Raw genomic sequence first — 20,554 nt, 5'->3', positions numbered from 1 at the left:
CCAAGATGGGCCCAGGCTCCCTTCTTCCATCCCTTCTTCTCTTCCTCTCTTCCTCCAAATTCCTCCAAAAACAAGAAGAAAAATTCTCACTTCAAGTCAAAATCATCCCTCCCTGCCTATTTTGTTTTCATTTTGTTCTTGGTTTATATATTTGTGTAGGTAATGGTTGTGCCAGGGAGACAACAGAGACCCAATTGAGCTGTGATTAGATTTCTTCAAATTAAACCCATTTAGCATGCCAGTAAGCCTGAAAGTGGGGCATTTGTCAGTGTCGTGGGCTTACACAGGGTGCAATTGTATATGATCTGACCAAGCCTGCAAGAGCAGACCTGCTGCTGAGATGGAGCAGGAACATGACTGCTTTCTGAATCCTTCCAGGGCAGGGGCATGAGGTAGCAGCACCCCAGCATCAGGACTGGAGTGCCCCTTCCCTTGCCTTGGAGGGTAGTGTGTACATTTGGCCTCTCTGGGCACACTGGGGTTACTAAGCAGCTGTGAGTATGTGCATTGAGCTGAAGAGGCATTTTTAGTGCTGTAATTTTGGCATGTAAATCAGGAGCCAAGTGGGAGCTGACACCTCAGCACACAGTTTGCTAGAACAGCAAGTTCTGTTTTGCCTCTGTGGCTGACTACAGGCTGTGGTGCACAAGGCAGGGTCACCCGCAGCTCGGAGAGCACAGACATATGGCTACATCTAACTTTGCATTAAAAATTAAAATAATTGGGTTGTGTAGCAATATGCCTGCTCAAASTTCCATCCTTCACTGTTTTTTAGCTCTTTTTAATGGACAAATGTTAGTTTCAGGGGAAAGAGACAGATTGACAGCACTGACAAATACCAGTCCTCTGTTTAGTTACAACACAGACGGTATTGGCAGAGCAATTAAAGGCTCCGGTCCCCAGGACGTCGTTTTACTGGGGAAACGCCAACCTGCCATTGCGGTCACATACTGGGAGCTGCATTACAGCAAACTTATATAATAACAATGAGAAGCAAAGATTTGCTCATCAATGTCTCCTGTAAACACACAAAAACTATCTTTGCCAGAAATCTAATTTATTGCCCAAATGCACTCATTCAAGAGATATCTGGAAACCACCATCAAAATCATTACATCTGGAATTTATATGAAACTTTTTGTTCTGAAAGACTGGAAAATGAGGTGTTAACTAGAGCTTGATTATTAACTGCCCCTTGAGTCCATCTATTCTGCCACAGCTGACAGTCCCCCTTTAGCTTTGTGTTTGTTCATAAATTTGGCCATCCTAAAGATCAGGTAAATACCCCAGCATTTCTGTTAATAATCTTTCTCTCCCTTWTAATTCTTTACCTTGAATGGTGCAAAAGTACTGCTCTTCACTGAGATAATAGTAGCAGAGTCCTATTCTGGGACTYAATGTTGTTTTAATACTTTTCTTAACATGGTCCAGTGCTTGGTTTTCTTAAAACAGCAGAGATCCAGCTGATCTAGAGAGCCAAGCAGAGCATAACCTGATCTGCTGTCAATAGATGCTGGTGTAGGACATTTTGAAGAATAGCAGTGATCTCCTGCTGCTTTCAGCCCAGTTGCCTTGGAGAGATGACCTTTGCAATCATGCCATGTGTGTCTTGTCTCTCTTCAACTAAAAGATATCTGAGGAAGTGGACATCTGAGCAGAGGAGAAAGGTCTTGCAGTTGCTTTGACTGACAGCCTGTAACRTGAATGCAAAACTTACTGGATACTATTCATAGCAGGCAAGAAGGTGCCAGTGCCAGTGTCCCCTCAGAACTGCCCAAAGGATGCAAATCCAAGAAAATAAGGCCTTATCAACTCCTCGYTTTTATATACTGTGACATTGTTAAATTATTAATTCCCATGATTTKCTAGATTTTGCCTTTTGCTTACCCCTCTCACAAAGGGAGCAGCTTCCTGCAGCCATTTCTTGCTCTGATGTTGCAGTCTCCTACTCCTTACAATAGTGGATTGAACAAGGCACTGACAAAAGCAGCTCTAAGCATCACAGTTCCAGATTGTCTTCATAAAGGTTAGACTGATAGTTATTGAGGGAACGCACCCTTGTGGACATCTGTAAAACATAACATCAGGGGTCATAAATGATGTAGATACACACTCTGAAAGCAATGTGCCTTCCTGATCAACTGATGAAACATTAACATAGGTGTTGTCTGTACTGTCTGTGGAATTGCCCTTAAAATTTGCTGTCTGTCATGTACCCTGGATGTCACATTTTCTCAGGAAGATGAGAGGGTGCAGAATGTTCTTCTCTTCCCATATGACTCTGCTTTCTGGGCTTTTTTCTTTCCCTGTTTTGAAAGCAGACATAAAAGCGTGTTAATGAGCAGTCATGAAGGAGCCTCTATAGAGCCAGCACACGTGTGAGGCAGAGGGGGTACAAAGTCAGTAATTCTGGCTGTTTGTGTGATTCAGGAAAGCTCTCTAGCTGCTCTGTGTACACTGTAGATCACCAGGTGAGCAASAGCACCGTGCCAGTACCCTGTCTAGCCCTGCTGCTGTCGTGCTGTATAGGAGCTGCTGAGACCTTGCCAGCTTTCTTTGAATAAGTAGTAGGGAAGGAGGTAGATAAGGGAAAGAGTCAGCAAGAAGAAACTGAATTAAACACAAAACACACATTTAATTTAAAATGTGTTCTGCACACTTTGTCCATGTGTTTAGCCAACACTGATGTTTTGGATTTTCTGAGTTTCAGCCTTACCTCCCCATTTGCCTCTTAGGCTTGTCATGTCTTTGCAAATATCTTGTCCTCCTGGCCTCATCCACATCAGCAGTACAGATCATCTCAGGTGGTGGGAACACGGTGTTCTTTCATCTCTGCTTCCTGGGCATCACTAGATAGCTGCCTCACTCCACACTTATACCCCTATGGAAAATCTTTTCTCTCTATTAATAATGAGCAGTGGAAAAAAACCCTGAAGTATTAAAAGTCATAGAAGTGAGGCTGTCATACACAGGGATTTTAGAAGCTTAGGTTGTCTAGGAGCAATTAGTAAAATAATTGCAAGATGAATCAGGAGAGAAGGAGGTGTCATGGAAAAAGATCTGCAAAATATTCCATAACAGAAAGAAAACAACCAAGTACTTATTCCAGGCACACTCTGATAYGAAAAATGCTGTGTAACTCTTTGAAACTGTTCCACAGGCAGGATTTTGGTTAAACAAGCAAACAAGTACAAAGAACCAATCTGATTTATTGTGCTCTCTTGCATAAGGTAACAGTTAYATGTTGCCCAGGACAGTCAGCTCCTGTCCAGGTGGCTACAGGAGCCTCTCTTGCAAGGGTCTTTGTAATGGTGTTTTTGGCTGTATCAGGTCGGATTCTGACCTCCTGTTCTGCTGAATTCTTGTAATYCACCTCTTCCTACTTGCCCAGTACATACCACAATGCTTTGACAGTGACTACCAGAAAATGCACAAAGCTTTCTTAACTATCTTAGTGGGCTTCAAAAGGCTCTTCTGTGGGACCATTTCTGCACCTACGAGAACATTTTCCATGGTCCATCTACAAGTGTTTTACCCACATGCAGCTGAATCTGTTCTACAGCAGGAGCTGCCAGGGAGGCGCTCACAAGTATACACCACCCTCTTCTTGGGAGGATATGTGTTTTTCTGTACATTCAAGCATATAAATAGTTCCTATCATATGGCCTATACACAGCTGTTTGGGATAATTTCCAAGACTGTACAGATAAAGCATGTGCTTTGTTGTTGTTGTGGTTTAAACTTGGCCAAAAGCCAAAGCACCCATGATGTTCCCTCCCCACYGGAGACACAGAGCAGAGAGCAGAAGCCCAATTAGCACTAAAATTTATGGCTTTTAGATAAGATAACATAATTGAGAGAAAGATATAAATATGCCCCAGAAAAAGCCAGACAGTCTGAATAACTTAAGTCGCAAAATAGATTTTTTACTAAAWACTACTAAGAATACTACTACACTGGGGAGTGGGACAAAGATAGGGAAACATTTACAAGGAGAAGAAAAAAAATGGACATTTTAAGATACCTGTTATTCTTTCTGTGAACCTGTCTCTCCCAGGTCATCCCTTCTCACCCTCCATGCCTTCCTGCGCACAAGGGGGCAGAAATGAAAGTTTTAGCTTAGATCAGACTACTCATTACAGTTATCGTCCAGCACCATAGGAGAAGAATTCTTATTGCACCGAGCTCTGGAAGGTCTTTTCCCAAGAAACCGTCTGCTGATGGCAAGGGATTCTCTTCTTTGTCTTGTGGGAGAAAGTGAATCAGTCCTCCAAGGTTGGCTGCTTCATTCTGAGGGCAAGGCCACTCTCTCAAATCTCCTGGCAGAACTCAGTTTCTTCTAAGCATCAACTGGCTCCAGACATTGGGGAAGGTTCTCTCCTTCCCCTGCTCCCTGGGCTTATGATCAGTCCAGTCCTCAAAGGTCAATGCAGGACCTCTCACTCTTCACAAGTCTCTCACAGARGACAGTCACCTTTGAGAACAGTGTTTGCCCCATGGTTGAGCACCACAACAAGAAATGCCCATCTTCTTTTTCTTCCTTACTGTGATCTTTGGTTTCCATTTTTTTTCTCACATCTCCTCACCCTCCTCCTCTGTTCTCCCTTGGCGCAGGGGATGATACTAACAACCTAAAACTAATGGCGGCCGCGCTCTGTCTTGTTTTGAATTCTTCTTAAGTACAATACCATACATCATCACAGAGGTGTAACCAGCATGTGCAATTGGCCCAGGCCTGACTAGCATCAACCATCAGAGCCATAATGGATTGGCCCTAAAAAAAAAAAAGGGCAGGGCTCCTTTTGCCAGAGAAGGAGGAGAAAGCTTCCAGAACTTTCTCACAGGAGCCGTCTTGGTTTCTTGGTCCTAGCCCCACACTGAGCAAAGCCAGGACAGTTGTGGAGGCAGCTGGGAGCTCAGTCCCTCTCTCACAGGTCTGTCCACTGTCTCATCTATGAAGCAAAGCCTCGTTTAGAAGGTCTAGTCAATTAATGGTTAGGTAATGGAATACCATCAGAGCCTGATACCCAGCACTGCTACAGTTTCCTTCTACATCAAAATTGTATCCAGTATTCCATAGAAATCATCACAATTGTATTTTATTTGAATAAATGAGTTTGTGTTTGTCTCTCTGTAATCCTCCATTCGACTTGGAAAATGGTGCCTCTAATTTYTTTTTTTTTTTAATTATTTTCTTATGCAAAACATCCTCAGTCTGATAGGGAGCCTGTTTTCTTGATCTTAGCCATGTTACAGTATTTCTTGACATGGGTGTCCTCTCTGTGATTCTTTTCCTTTCACTTTCTACTTTTCTCTGTCCACATCTCTAACCTAGATACYACATCTGCTATTTCATGATCATTTGATGTGCTCATTATTCCACCTTTATAACTGTAAAAACTTCCACTTATAAATGTTCTTAAGAKTCATTGTTCTTCCTATCATCTTCTCCAAAGCTTTAGTGTGCCATTCTCTTTGTCACTTCTGYCCTGTGTTTCTGTGTGCTCCCCTGTGGAACAGCTGCTTTCCTCCTGCTTCCTGTGGAGCAGACACTAACAGTTGTGGAAGATTCTTGACTGTGTTGCTGTGGTAGTGTTGCAGCTGGGTTTCAACACAGCATATTGAAATTGTGGAGGATCTTCCTCCCCCCATGCAGCTTCCAAATGATCTGARCAGCTTTCTCCTGCATGGAGCTCTTCAGGAGGGCCAAAGCCACCAGCAAGTGATGCTACATTGGCTTTCCTCATTTTCCTTCTAGTTCAGAAAAAARGGAATGTGCAAGGAAACCTTATAAAGCAATACCATATAGATTTAAATTATTTCCCAGTATACAGTTTCTGTGGATCATCTTTTATTTTGCACAGTTTTCCTAGYTTTCAGTAAAATGTGGAATGGAAAAGTTTTTAAGGCAATGTATTCTCATACCTGTGAGCYTATCCTTACACTGCTTCCTGATATTAACAGAAGTTGTATGAGCAAATCCCTGTACTATATTTATAGTTCTTATTATCTAGATTACCTATGAACACTAGCTTTGGCCACTGCCTAGCTCCTTTGCGTTTAAACATTTTAGTACTTTGTGACACTTCAGTCCAAGGCACCTTACATAAATTAAAAATATGAAAAGAAATTCAGAGCAGAGTTGATTTTGTACATTGGTTATTACTGCTTGCTAGGATATCATGCCAAGCTAAATATAATTATCTGCAGTAATTCTAGGGTAGAAGTCAAATATGCAAAAGCTGCATGGAAAACCATTATAGGACTGAATGTGCACATTACATTCTGTTTAGATGGCATATTGAATACATAATACTAATGTGACAAAGTAGTTGCATTTGAATTTCATGTGGCCGTTCAAAACAGAGTAAAACAAAACATTAAAAAACATAAGCAAAACCACCAGACCCACAAAGATCTGTTTTCTGTCCTTCTGCCAGAAATTTCAAGTAATTGAAATTTCCTTACAGGGATTATTGTCATAATTAAAGACAGTGGTAATTGCACATTAATATTCTGATTTAATCAGAAAGAATAAAAATAATTATGCAAAGGCTTTTGTAGAACTACCAGTGAATCAGATTTTTTGTAAACTGTTTCAATATTGAATTCATAGTCAGTGGAAAGACAGAAGTGGAAGAAAGCTTTGAATTATCAGGAAACAGGTAAGCAATGTCATAACTCTGGAAAAAGTTAGAGCATGTGGGAAAAGTCCTAGAGAACAATGAATTGAAGAAAACAAATGTTTTGCAAAGGAAACAAGCACATGGGAAGACCCAGTACTGGCAGAAGCCTTCTAGGTTGCAGTCTGACCACCAAGCTGCAAACCTGGCCTGGGTCAATGAGACTCGTGTGGGACGTGAGACTCAGTATCAATGCAGGCAGAGAACTCAGGAAAACTGTCTCTGGAGAGACTGGAACAGCTGTCTCTGCTCCATTAAAACCTCCAGTGCTTCTTATGGGCTAAGGATAGCTCTGGTTTTTGCTTTTCAGGAAATCTCTGGGAATGAATAGATAAAAAGTCCTTCTATTAATTATCCTAAAAAACATTTAATTAAGATGTTTTCTTCCTTATGTGCATTTCTGTATCTTTTTATTGGTTTGGTTTGTGGAGTTGGGAGTCCCTTTGGTTCCATGGATTCATGTGTAGCTTTAGTAAACATCTAGTTGCAAAAACCATTCCTTATCTTGCTTGATTTTTTCCTGTGCTTTTCCAAGCATGATCTTGTATTTTGGCACCACCTTAAAATTAAAATGGATGTTCCCAACTGAATAATACTCAGAAGAATKTAACAGGGATGGAGCAGCAGATTACTGCTTCCCAGTGGCTGGGTATATAGGGCATTTCTAAAATAAGACTCTCAAAAAGGTATCAATTTTTAGATTAAACTGTTTTAAAGTAGAATTTGTCAATATATTTGGAGYAGTTCTGACTTTGTCAGGCTTTGTATAAAGCCAATAGCACTTGTGTACTTTGATTGTGTTACAATTTTAACTGCTCTTCTTTTATATGTGTGCTCTGACAGGTTTCCTCTCTCAGTGTCTCTTGGTCAAGAGAAGTTGGTGTATTTATTACTGATACAGAAATACACACAGAACATAAATRTGTTTTTATTTTCTTAGGATTTGAATTTTTTGAAACAAGTGCCAAGGAAAACATTAATGTCAAGCAGACGTTTGAGCGACTTGTGGATATCATCTGTGACAAAATGTCAGAAAGTCTGGAGGCGAATCCCACCATTGCTGCCAGCAGCCAGAACACACAGCTAAAGGACACCCCTCCTCCACAGCAGCCCAACTGCAGCTGCTAATGCAGCTATCAGCAAACGCAGCTCCAGTTTGTTCTGTTGCCAACAGAGTGTCTGTGAATGGTCTATATGCCTTTATTTACACTGTCTTATTGATTTATTTGAGAGAACAGTCTTGTTTTACATCATCAGCTGTTTGAATATGCATATGGAGATGGAGCAGTTATTAGCCTGAAAGGATGATCCACATTTTAGAATCTGACTTTTGCATGCAGGGTATATAGTAACTTCTCTTCTCTTTTAACTGTTTTACATCACGCTTCAGCTGGTGTCATGTCCTCAGATCATGTTTGCATAGAATTGTCTCTTGCTTCATGAGTTTCAAGTTATATTAGCTGAATCTTTAGGGTAGTGGTCAGGGTGTTTTGAGTAAGCTTCCTGATGCTGCTGTACATTTTACTTACTGAAAATGAATTTAGAAGTATTCCTGTAGTGAGCCAATCCCTCATCCTGTCCAGATCAATTGCTGGAGCACATTGCCTTGGCAAATGTACACTCATTATGTTAAACAGCCTGGCTGACTAGAAACTGCAGAAATTAGAAAGAAATTAGTTAATGGGCCCAAARCCACAAAAATTCCCTGTGAATTTCCAGTTGGATGTGGATATTCAGTCCAGGCTCTCAGAGATATTAGATAATTGATCCTGTTTGGACAGCTATTGTATTTACTTTTACATATGACCTGCATGTCTATCTAATAATTGTCTGAAACTGGACTTAATGTCTCATTCCATTGTTATGTCTTACCTCCCCCTGTAGTGGAAGGCTGGCTAGCTCTTTCCATTTTTGCCTGCATGAGATATTAACCACATAGTGCTATATTATGTCAGGCAAAGACAAATAATTGTGCTCGGTTGTTCATAGCCAAAAACTGCCTTGTCACATTGCTGTCAAACCTGCATGCTTCAGTTTTCAGGAATTTCCCATTCAGTCACTGAGACAGCTACCACCACACTGGCTACGAAAGTCTGCCTTTTACTCAGACCTGTTGCAGAAGTGCTGATGGTGTCAGTGAACTGAAGTTTGACCTCATTTTTCCCCCATTTATTTTAGCAAGACAATTATGATTTTTAAAACTTTAGGAGTAGTAAAAACCTGTCAACATTCGTAGTCTTAGGCCAAATACACTCAAAAGTTCAGCAAAAGGCTGTGAAGATGGCAGAATAAAGTACACAGATTCTTTTTTTGATACAGTTAAAATAGTTAAAATAGTTATATTTCACTCCGTTTTTACTCCTCTTGTATTGGTGGAAATTTCTTATATCTGTGCCCTGAAGTACTCTGTACGACTGCTTTACTTGCATCATAGTGACCTTCTTTAACTAAAAAGCATAATTGAAGAAGCATTGATTGTTTTATTTTTCCAATTAGACAAAATTTAAGACAAGGCTGACATTATTTAAACTGTCAGCAATGGGATAAATCTGAAAAAAAATCCCCAAAAATTGGAAGTATCAATGGTACACCAAATGACTCACAAAAGCAAAGAAATACTTCTGTACAGATTATGTTTGTTAAAAGTAATTTATATAACTCCTGATACACACTAAGATAAAATGGTTACTTTTTTGTGGATTATTTTATGTAGATTATTTAATTAGCATCACACTCTGATACAGTAAAAATTACTTYCAAACAAGGCTTATAGACACATGTAAAATGGATTTGCCAGGAGAATGTTACATGGGCTGCCAAACTTAAGTGAATAAATGTTCTTTCTTCAGTCTGGGTTTTAAAACCATGTCTGTCCTGTTAGCTAGTTTACTTAAGCACTTTTTTTCCCTTGTAGACATGGAGACTGATTTACCTCCATGAAGAGAAAGCACCCTCCTCTTTAGGGCGAATGTGTAGCCAGGTCAAAGAGGCATGTGCTATCCGAACCATGATCCTGTCTCTCTCCAGGGTGTTGTTGCTTTTCCCCCTGCCAAGATAGCATGTTGCTAACTGTGCTGAGAGACTTTCACTGGTACCTTTTCACCCACAAGGTACCTACTGATCTGAAAAGAGAGAAGCAATGTAAGGTTGAGGAAGCTTCATTTGAGATGGTTGGTGGGAAGTTTTCCTTGCTTTTCTTGTTGTTTCAGTGATTCCTGCTCGAGACAAAAAAAGCAGGAAAGCCTTGAGACAGAATGCGTCAGCTCTCAAGTGCTTTAGACAAATTTTAGGTTGCATTATTAGTCTGAACCATCTCAGGCAAGGGGAGGAGAGATATAATCACGTTGTCAATGAGCTTAGGCATATCCTGGATCATGCAGCTTGGCTAGAAGTGCAAGTATCCTTCCAGCTTTGCTCTGAGATGCTTGCTGTGAAATGGTCATCTCCTGTGCAAAATGCAACAAGGAAGAAGGGCTTCAAGATGCCCCTTGCTGCATCCACACTTTGCTTGTATTCCCTTGCAATGAATTTTAGACCCTCCCTGCCTGCTTATGACCATTTAGACTCTTAATTGGTGGTAGAAATACATTATTAGCATATATATTTTTAAACAAATTGAGTGGTAGCTAATTCATTACATAAAGGGGATTAACTGCTTTTTATTTTGCATCAGGAGTCTGGGCAGAAGAGTTACAGCAAAATATAAGAGGAAGAACCTCTGCTCCATGTTTCTGAGGCAACTAACCTCCCAGGCCTCCACATATATTTGGCCTTCTGTATGGGATGTGGTGGCTGGAAGAAGCAGTTGTCAGAGTAATGTTGTTCCTTAGAGTGCCAAAAATGTGTTAAAAGGAAAAAGCTCATCTGAAGTACAGCAGCAGAACGAGTCAGTATCAAAATCTCCTAGAAACTTTGTACTAGCACTCAGACATTTTTACAGAGTTCAGAATTAGATTAATTTTTAAAATGCTCAGATTAAATACTTGGAGTTTTTCAAGACTGTTTAAAACCCTGGGAAAACTGCTCAGCCCTCTCAACTGACACTGTTTTGAGTAGAAGGTTGGAAACCATGACCTGCTGAGGTTCCATCAAACCAAATTTATCCTATCATGACTGAAATTGAAAATGCATGGAAGTTCAAGCAGACCTTTTCTTAAAAATCTGGGTTACCTACTCTTGGAAAAGTAGGCTTTGATTCTTCAGCTGAGATTTATCCTCTTGAAAAGATAGAGTGATTGATATGGAGAACGTGTTAAATTTCTGAGAGATGAGATGCCTTTGGGCAGAGGGTCYTGAGCTCCACAGTGCCAGCTGAAGCTGAACTAATAGTACACAACCCATTTTCCAAGTTATGATCTAGACAAAAATTTACAGCAGCAGGCTAATCCTGTACATGAGCAATGCACCAGCCTTACCATACTCTGACAACGTGTTTCTTGCTGCACCTTCAAGCTGCTGGTCAGGAAATGCCTTGGGAGCATCCAGGAGCTGGGGATTGATTGATTCCTGTGGTGTCTCTGGCACAAACCTGCCAAACAGCTAACCAGCCCTKCTGGGTTGAACTTTCAGATGCATGTTTTTGATTATTTTAAGAGTTCACAGATTACAAGTGCAACTGACTTAATACTGTATCTGTTATTTTTGGTGATGGTGATTAATTTTGATTCCTTTGGTGTTTTAAATATATATGTACTAGCCTAATTYTCTGTCAAAAAGTACTCTTTCTCTCTGAACAGCTGTGTAAGTGACTGTTATCTGGAACTGTTTGTTCCTATGTGCTTATACTTAATGTAATGTCTGGAGAAAATTACCTGAGTAACTACATCTATGTGGCCTTTTCCAGAGCACCAGTCTGAAAGATTTTCCTCCCAGTCTGCTCAGCTCTGAATATTCAGCTGTTCCACCTGCACCTTCTTTATTTTAGAAATGAAGTGCTATTTCAGGATGCACAAAATTTGGTGGAGTTTGATCCTAACTTTGAGAATACTTTGAGTTTTCCATTTTTAGGGAAAAAAGTCACAAAAATTCTACATTTGATGGTTATAAATTTGTTTCTTCAGAGGAGACAAATGATGCTGCAGTTCCAAGAGAACCCTTCCAAACTCCGCCCCTCCCCAGCTATTGTTTTCTGTATTTGTTTTTTGAGATGTATATTTTATCATTGGCATTTTTGGCAACATTTGGCAACTAAATTTCTGTTCAGCTGACAGACCAATTCCTCCTTGGCCTGTTTCCTATAGACACACAATTTATGAGTCTAGCTCTTTGCATGACAGATTTAGCGATGTGAGACCATCAGTTTGAGTCCTCATAGGTAAACTCTCAGGGGGTGTAAAGCAACATGCCTTCACTTATGCCAATAGGGGAATAAATTGTGTTAAGTTGTACCATTTAATTATTTAAGGGTAAATGCAGTTTTCCTTTGCAAATTCAGCTTCTTTGTTTTTTTTTCTTTTGTTTATCCATGGATGTTCAGTGAAGCAGGATTCCTGACTACACATGTATTAGATGCACATATACACAGTAGAACATCTTTGATACTCATTCAGTTCCCTCCCTTTCTTGTTCATATGCAGTGCTACCTTTCCAAATGTCACAGTGGAATTTATCCATAAATTGTCTCTATTGCTGAAAATCAAATTTGTTACATTGGAAGACCATAGGTTTATTATCCATGGTTCCAACAGAGGTAGATGGCTTGTCATTTGTAGAATAAGGTAATTGGTATCTGATCTGGATGGAAAGCAAAAGTCCTAATTTTTCCATAACCTCACGTTCACATATAACACACAAAAATTAAAGCTAGAGATTTTTTACCACTCCTGGTGACAGATTTCCTTGAGTAATTCTGACATGTACCTGCAACTAGTGATAAATGAAATGTTTTGTGGTGTAACTCCTGTTTGGTATTTTGTCAGTAATGTCAGATGTGTTGTGACTCAGTTGGACTGTCACAATGTGTAACCTATATRCTAGTGTTCGTGGATTTCAAATGTCTTACATGTTGCATGAAAAAAAAAGTTATAAAAAATAGATATTTTTTCTATTTTTGAATACCTCAAAACTGAGGAATCATGGGCCAATAAGTGCAATATTTAATTATTTACTCAGTGTATATAAACTTGTGTGAAAGGGAGAAGCATCATGTATGTGTGATAAGCTGTTGATGCCTGTGTGGCTTAAGATTTCTAGTAAATGTACACGTCTTGTAGAAAAATGATAGAGTAAACATTTTACCAGTGTAGTGAAAGAATATCTTAAGTAACTTAAACTATTTTTCATATATAAGACTATGGTTAAAAATATTTGTATGTTTACTGCAAGTGCATGTCAATTTTACTTTTAGAGTGTCCTTTTTTCAAAATTGTTATGTTACACCAACACTAGTGGGACTGTGCTTTCAGTCAGAAAATAAGTAAAACCATTCCTAAACTGTCAGTCTATATTTGTAAAGCATGTTCCCTAGAATCAGTTAGAAAGTTAAAAGAACCTCTTAGAGCTCAGCAGTTATGGTGAGATAGGTATTTATTCTTAAGAGAGAGTTATGTACTCTGTCTGCCTTGTTACTTAATATCATGTGGGCATATTTTCTTTAATCTGATACAGTTAACTCATAACACTTACCCAAAATATTAAATACCCAATCTATTTGCAGATGACATGTCAAACAACAGTTGGTGCCCTGGTTTAATGTGTTTGGGAACTGCTTGAARGTCACAGTCAGCAGAACAGCAGAGTGGAAGGTGACCTTTAGTAATTTTTGACAGCTAAGTTTCTTAACTTCTCCAGATCCTAAAGATGGAAGAATATCCTTTAGGATACTGATCACATTCTTCACTCCTGTGTTAGATGGCCCCCAAAGTTCAACAATTCCACTGTTAGGAGTAAAGCTGTGGTGCAAATGGAAACAAAATGCAGGCCAGAATATGAAAGCCATGAAATTAAAAGGAGACATCCAATAATTCATTTTTTCATACTTCCTTGCGTAATTCTTATGGTTCTCTAAGAACATGAACAAGGCCATCAGTACTCAGCAAGACCCTTGAGTTCATTTGGGACCTTAAACCCTGAATCACTGATCTACCATGGGCTCCCAGCTGTGCCCCCAGAGTCTGCAGAGGAGCTCATTCTGTAAATTCTTGCTACATCTCTGGTTTCAAAGGCATGTGTCATCTACATTGGGAATTTGCTAAATAGAGACAGGCCATTGAGTGTGGACCATGTGGAGGAATTGGTTTTGCCAAACAATGTTCCTAAAAAAGTATATTCATTAGTACCCCAYTCAAAAGTTCATAGGTAGATTTTTAGTTTGCTCTGACACATTTTTGTGACAATGTACAAGGTTGATTTGGCAATGGTTGGTTGTTGCTTTGTTTTCCTTTTTAAAATTTGCTTGATCTGGAAAAGAATGAAATTCTAAGGCTGACTGGAAATGGGTATCATGAGTTTCCTTTCTGAATGTCATCAAATACATTCTCTGAGGAAGCAAAGAAACCAAATTGCATTAAGTAGCACACAACAGTACTTACAATGACTTGCAATGAAAAATCCCTAAAAACACTTTTTTGTACCTAATGCCATTAAAATTTCTGCAGAATTATACAGAGCAGAGTGAAATGAACATGTATGGAGACAGAAATTTGGGATTGCTTAATATAAAAAGCAAATTCTTGGCATAATTGTTGCTGAACAGCAGAGTAAGAGTCTTATTATGAGATACCACTTAAAAGGGGATACAAAACCTGCTACAGGACTCCCTGAACTTTTTATTGCCAAGTGACCTGACAGTTCAAGGGCTGGCAGATAATCTTACCTAACTTTTTTAAAATTTCTCATAGACCTGTGATTACATGCACAAAGATAAATGCTTACCTGGATAATATATAGCTGTTCTGGTTCCCTCAAAATAACTTGTTTGCTGAACTGTTCTTGGAAGAAGAATTGAAGTACTTGCTTAGGATATCTTTACCTTTGTGAGGGGGTGAGACTCAGTCTGTGCCTTCTCCCCTGACTCTTACTGCAATATAGTTACTGTGGTTTTTAAAAATATGTTAGCTACTATGCTGCTGGGTGATAAATTTTGTGAATCCTCTCCATACATCCATGGAAGCTCTTGTCTGAATGTTCAGTACAAGTTTAATCCACATGGACAGTTTTAATTCTGTGTGGATGTAGAGACCATGTGTATTCCATTGGATATTCTGTTTGTATGTGACTTCTGTATACCAAGTGAATTTTGTTTGTTTAATTTTTTTGCTGAAAGTTTTTTTCCTTTTGCAATTACAATAAATATTCAAGAGACTATATTCACGAATATCTCAGTTGTGGTGACATGGTGTTACACCCCACCCCTCATTTATTTCCTTTTACTTACTAAAACTGGGAGGGAATATCTTCATTTTTAACTAAATACTGGACAGATACCACATCTGCAATAATTCATTTCACTAATATCCTTTCAGCAGCACTGGTGGCTGTAGTTCTGTATGAATTTGACAGAATTCACTGGAGACTTTGCCCGGATAATCTGAAGGAAAATGATTTTTAGACATTTCCCTAACAAAAGCATCTTGCCTCTTTAAAACAAGGCAAAGTTTTTTTCTTTTGATTTTTCGCTGTCTAAACTGCTAAACAGTATGTGTGCTTTTTGCATGCTGTTATTACTTGATCACATAATCTTATGCACCATGTCAGTTGTGGTGGGTGGTTCTTTCACACAAACGGTGATGGATCACTRTCCAATTATTGCTTTTTCCAACACATACACACACTCGTGCTTGTTTGAACCCTGCTGTGATTCCTGAATTTATTTTCCCTCCACATAAATCCCAATCTTCAATCAATCTGTTGAACAGGTTGTACCATCTCCTGTGTCCCCAAGCTCCTGTGAGCAGGTGTCCACCTATAAACTCTTTTAACATGTTCCTTCTCACTGTTCTACTGAGTTCCAACCAAGTTGCCCCTATGTTTTCTAGTATATTTACATTTCATCTGCAAAAAGTTTCCTGATAATTGCTCAATTTTGTCTCAACACTGAGTGCTTCCTAGTTTACTGTTTAAGATCCTGTATTTCTAGACAGGTTTGTGTTGAAGGTTCTCCCTGTGCAGCTCACTGCCCTCACTCGTACAGCTTCTCCTTGCAGCATGAGCTCTTGTCATCAAATCACTTCTGAGAATGAAACTCCTTCATTTCTCACAGATATGTGAGAAATGAAGTGTCTTTTCCATCTACTGCCCTCTGGCCATTGCTCTCTGAGATTGGCCCTAATATACTCACTCTATATTAYGGGGAGTAGAAGATAAGAAAATGAGTGCAAGAGGGGAGGGATAACAGGGGAAGAACAGATGACTTGTGATGGATATCTTGGAATGAGAGAAATTTTGAAGTGTTGTTATTTTGAAGATGCTGAAACTTACAAAGAACTACAGGGAAATTTGTAGATGGATAGAAGAGAACAGTTGTCACTGCTGGCTAAACAGCGACACAAAATAATAGACGAACACACAAAAGTGGGTGAAAAAAACAGAGAGAAAGAAGGACTTTATTGTGGGACAAGCCTCTTTTATCCACTTTAGCAACCAGAGTATACATTTGTGTTAAACATATATTGGTTAAGAGACAGCTGTTTAATTAGTAATCAGAATATAATTGGTGAGTTTGCAAAAGCTACAGTATTAGTAATGTTTATAATTTCTAGCCACCTGYGTTATCAATTCTACATTCCAATCTCCTTTTCTCAACAGTAGCCAAGGATGCGGCATTCCTCCTCCATGTAGGTTGTACACATTCCCTTTCTCTTCCCAGGACTCAGTCATACACAATAATTGGCTGAGTTTCAGATTCAGGGCTTGTGGGGCCACTTTTTTCCCCCACAAACAGTGATCTACTAGGATAAGTAGGTTTCTTGCTCAAGGGAACCTATTTTTATCTTACTTCCATTCAGAAGCCTGGACACAAAAGTTTTCAAGCCACCAAAAAAAAGAGACACAAGAGAAATGTTGGAAGGTGGAGATGTCAAATGGCACAGTAAAGAATTCCCAGCTTTGAGTAATAAGGGCAAACAGGCAGAATATCCAAGTGAAGAAAGGGTGGATGACTTACTAATGTGATCCACCAAAATTAAGAAAGACAAACTGTGGACTTGTACCCAGCTGATGGTGTTGCCTAAAAATCAGRCTCACCTGAAACAGAGGCCAGACAAACTTAAGAGAATGAGAATAAACAGCTTTAATACAGGCTTAACAGGCCTACTGGTACATTAAGGRTAGACAAAATCTTCCTCCTCCTGAGGCTACACCCAAAAATGGACACCGAGTCATGAGATCTTCCCCTTTTACAAGTTCTGTTTTATTAACATATTGGGCCCCAATTCCCAATTATACTTTCAGGTGATGATGTCAATCACCCCAAACTTGCTCCCCCTCAACTTGCTGTTGTTTACTTATTTTGGGGCTCTAAGGCAGCGAGGTGTCCTTGGATTCAGGCTCAGAGAGGAATTGTTTTGTSTAAAGATGGGAGAGGAGTACATTTAGCACTGTACTGGGGAAGCATAAGAATACAGATACATGAAAATATAGAAACTAAAAATCCTAAGGCATCAAGGGGACTCAGTAAGGTGATGGAAAACCGAGTTAGCTCTTTTTTTTGTGTTGATTTGTGCAACTCTTGACCCGCAAAGTGAAAAACAGAGGTGCCTTTAAGAGTCTACTGAAGAGCCTTCCTACTTTTGTGTATCTGTTGGCACTAAAGCAAAAACCTGAATAATTAGACTATGAGCCAGAAGTCTTGTGTAAGAAAGACATGGGTTTAAACCATGGTGAACACAGGTCAGCAACAGCAGGCACAGGCAGTGGGAAGCTGGAGTGACATCCTATTCTTCACAGTGTCCCAGCCAGAGAGACTGCCATTGAATCTGATCCTAATGCTCCACTGGGACTGGAGAAGCTGGAGGTGCTGAAGGAGCAGCGGGGTGAAGAGACACTGCAGTCCTGGCTAAGCCTAACAGTGAGCCCAGGCAGCTCTGCAACCCAATGCAGTGCAAATGGAAAATGAGACCAGAGACCATTCCACCTGCAGAAAAATGGTGTGGAATGGTGTCTCATTCTCCTCCTCTGACTTTGTTAGTAATAAATTCTCTTGACTATTTAAGTAGTGCCTGTTTTGTCCRTCAAGTGTTTTCCTCCCCGTTCCTTATCTCAACTCATGAACCCTTTTGTTAGTTTTTTCCCCCTTTGCYCTTCTCTACCCGGTGTGGTGGTGGAGGAGAGCGAATGAGCARGTGTTGTGGGTGCCTGGCTTTTTGCCAGCATTCCAAACCGCAACAGGTGGAACCTGCCTCTGGGCTCTCCCTTTATTTCTGTTGGGGAGCAACACTAGAAATTGTGCACAAAATAGAGCSTACTTCARACTGCAGTTTCTCTCTTTGGTAATTAACAACAGGGAGTTTTCTGAAGTCTTTGCTGCATAAGGGCACATAACTATCCACATGACACCTGGCACAGCAGAAAAACAGGGTTTTATTCTGTGACTGTCAGCATGGAACAAATGTTTCTTTGTGTCTATGCAGGATAAAAATATCTATACTAGCATTGCTGACAAGCTGGTTAAATAGCTTCCTTTGTCTCACAAGGAATGGGGACCATCTACCAGGATGGAGTCCCCGTCAAGTCTACAGGAGATCATTTAACCTTGAGCATGCATAGATTTCAGACACAGACATTCATTTCAGGGGTCCCTATATCTTTGGTCAATAGTCTGGCAAGAGCAATCTGCTCTTACTGTATGGGTGCTTTTTCTATGGTATTATGGGACATTATACCTGGTCCTAGGATGAACATTTTCATCTGGAAATTATCTAATTCACCTTCTGCACAWGACTACCAGTTTTCTTTCACTACTTATTTTCCTGAAATATAATACTAGAGATTCCCAAAGTATAGGAGGAGGGCTTTCCTCCTAATTCCTTAGCAGATAATATCTTCACGATTACATTTCAGAGGAAGTCAGAATGACAGTTTATTTACCTGCTAAGCCTTCTCTCTTGTTTTACCAGTCGTGGCTAAAGAAAATCCATGTCTGCATAGTCCCATAATGCACAAATCCCTAACTCAGAGTGGTGGGTGCCTGGCAACTGCTAACAAAGAAAAATGGGGAAATCACAGAACTGCATTTTGGGGATATGCTGGCAACAGACAGTCCTCATGCATTGGGTTTGTTGGTGGATTGGGTAAAAGGCCTTGGTTTCTTAGTGCTAAGCAAACAGATTCTTTCTTCTCCATTCACCACTTATATTCCAAAGATAAACTGACCTTTTAGTGCTGGGATTCTGAGAACTGAGTCTTCTTCTTTTTTTTTTTTTTTTTTTTTTTTTTTTTTTTTTTTTTTCTTATTTTTTTAACAAGACCACATAACCAGAAGAACAATTTGTTGTACCAGGAGAGGTGAGGATAAATGCTGCACTCAAACAATATGTCACAGCGTATGTGCATCATGATGATGACAGAGAAGCCACAGGGAAAAGGAGCTGGGTCTGGATGCTTTTGGTGACCACAGATACCAACCAAAGCTACTTCCAAGTCCATGAGCAATGGAAAATATGATTTTGTCGGTAGCCACATTTCTGTCTGTCTGTTTGCCATCAACCACCATTCGTGATCCAGCCGTGATATTTCTGAGCACTGCATTTGCTCAAAGGTGCAGCAGTGGGGAATCACACARCTCAGCTAATAGTTCTCATCTCATATTGCCAAAGGAAGAGCTGGGCAAAGAGAAAAAGGAGGGTGTGTCTGTAAGACTTGCACAAAATCCTGGTGTAAAGGCAATACTCTCCAAGAATAGTGGTAAAGTTGGTAAATCAGGAATTACCTAGTCTCTATGTGCATTTTGGCAAGTCAGAGCTCTGATATGAGCTCTGCAAAAAGCTTGATGTAGGTCTTACACCCTTTGCTGTGCATACCTGGGTACAGAGATCCCAACAGGGTGCTGCATCCCATCTTGCTGCTGCAGCCTCACTCTGCTGTGATCCATTCCAGTCATCTGCTGCTGTGACACATGGACAGGCCTCAAATGAGGGGCATTGTACCAGTACAGCATTGAACCTCCTGGTAATGAGAGCCTCATCTAAAAATCTTGCTTTTCTTCCTTGTTTTTCCTTTTCTTTGCATTGAAATGAAAATCAAATGCCAGGAATACCTTTTAACTCACCATCTTTTCTGATCTCACAGCAAGAAATTTCCTTTGTGTCACCAACACCCCATGCACATCCTACAGGTTAAAATCTCCCCCAGCTGCCTTCCAACTCCTGGGGAAGGAGCTGTGGGTGCCTCTCTCTGTGCAGCTCATGATTGCATTAGATGGCCCTCTAATGTGTGCGTGCCACAACTGCGCCGTGCTGGGCAGTACTGCTGTTGCTCACTGCCTGGCAGGGACCTGTCYTGTCACCTGTCACCTGCCACACAGTAGAGCATTTGGCCTTGGGAGCAGTATTTTGTCATTTCAGCTCCTGTGAGGAAAAGGTTCAGTTTCTAACCCATTCACTCAACCCCTGGGCCTGGTCAATAGATTGAGCTTCTCCATCCTGTYGAATCTACTTTTACCATGACTTTTATCTCTGTGGTTGAATGTCAGGTCTGAGAGCTAAGCCAAGCTTCATTTTCTGGCTGTGGCAGTGCTCTGTTCATTCAACACACAGGGAAATGAGGCACACAGCAGTGCCTTGTTGGAGAGGGTGATCCCTGAGAGCTGCTCTCCTCATCAGGGCAAGAGCTAAAGTGAGGGCTCAGTGAGCTTACAGTGCACATTGCTGGACCAGTGACTGKGTGCAGTTACTGTGTGCTCCTGATCGAATGTTGACTCCTGTCRGAAACTGACC

General features: G+C 40.3%; 1 protein-coding gene across 1 annotated transcript in view; it reads left to right on the top strand.

The window, feature by feature from the left end:
- Positions 1–12,191, top strand: part of RAB3C (RAB3C, member RAS oncogene family) — a 119,631-nt gene extending 107,440 nt beyond the window's left edge. Inside the window, exon 5 of the mRNA XM_057389664.1 lies at positions 7,624–12,191. Coding sequence (XP_057245647.1) covers positions 7,624–7,811 — 188 coding nt within the window. The 3' untranslated portion in view covers positions 7,812–12,191. The remainder of the gene's footprint in view (positions 1–7,623) is intronic.
- The last annotated feature ends 8,363 nt before the right edge of the window (positions 12,192–20,554 follow it).

Source organism: Malurus melanocephalus, unplaced genomic scaffold (assembly GCF_030028575.1).
Source record: "Malurus melanocephalus ecotype Western Australia unplaced genomic scaffold, MMel_1.1 scaffold_18, whole genome shotgun sequence".
Taxonomy (NCBI): Eukaryota; Metazoa; Chordata; class Aves; order Passeriformes; family Maluridae; genus Malurus; species Malurus melanocephalus.
Note: the sequence above shows the minus strand (reverse complement) of the source record. Positions and strands in the feature narration are given on the sequence as shown.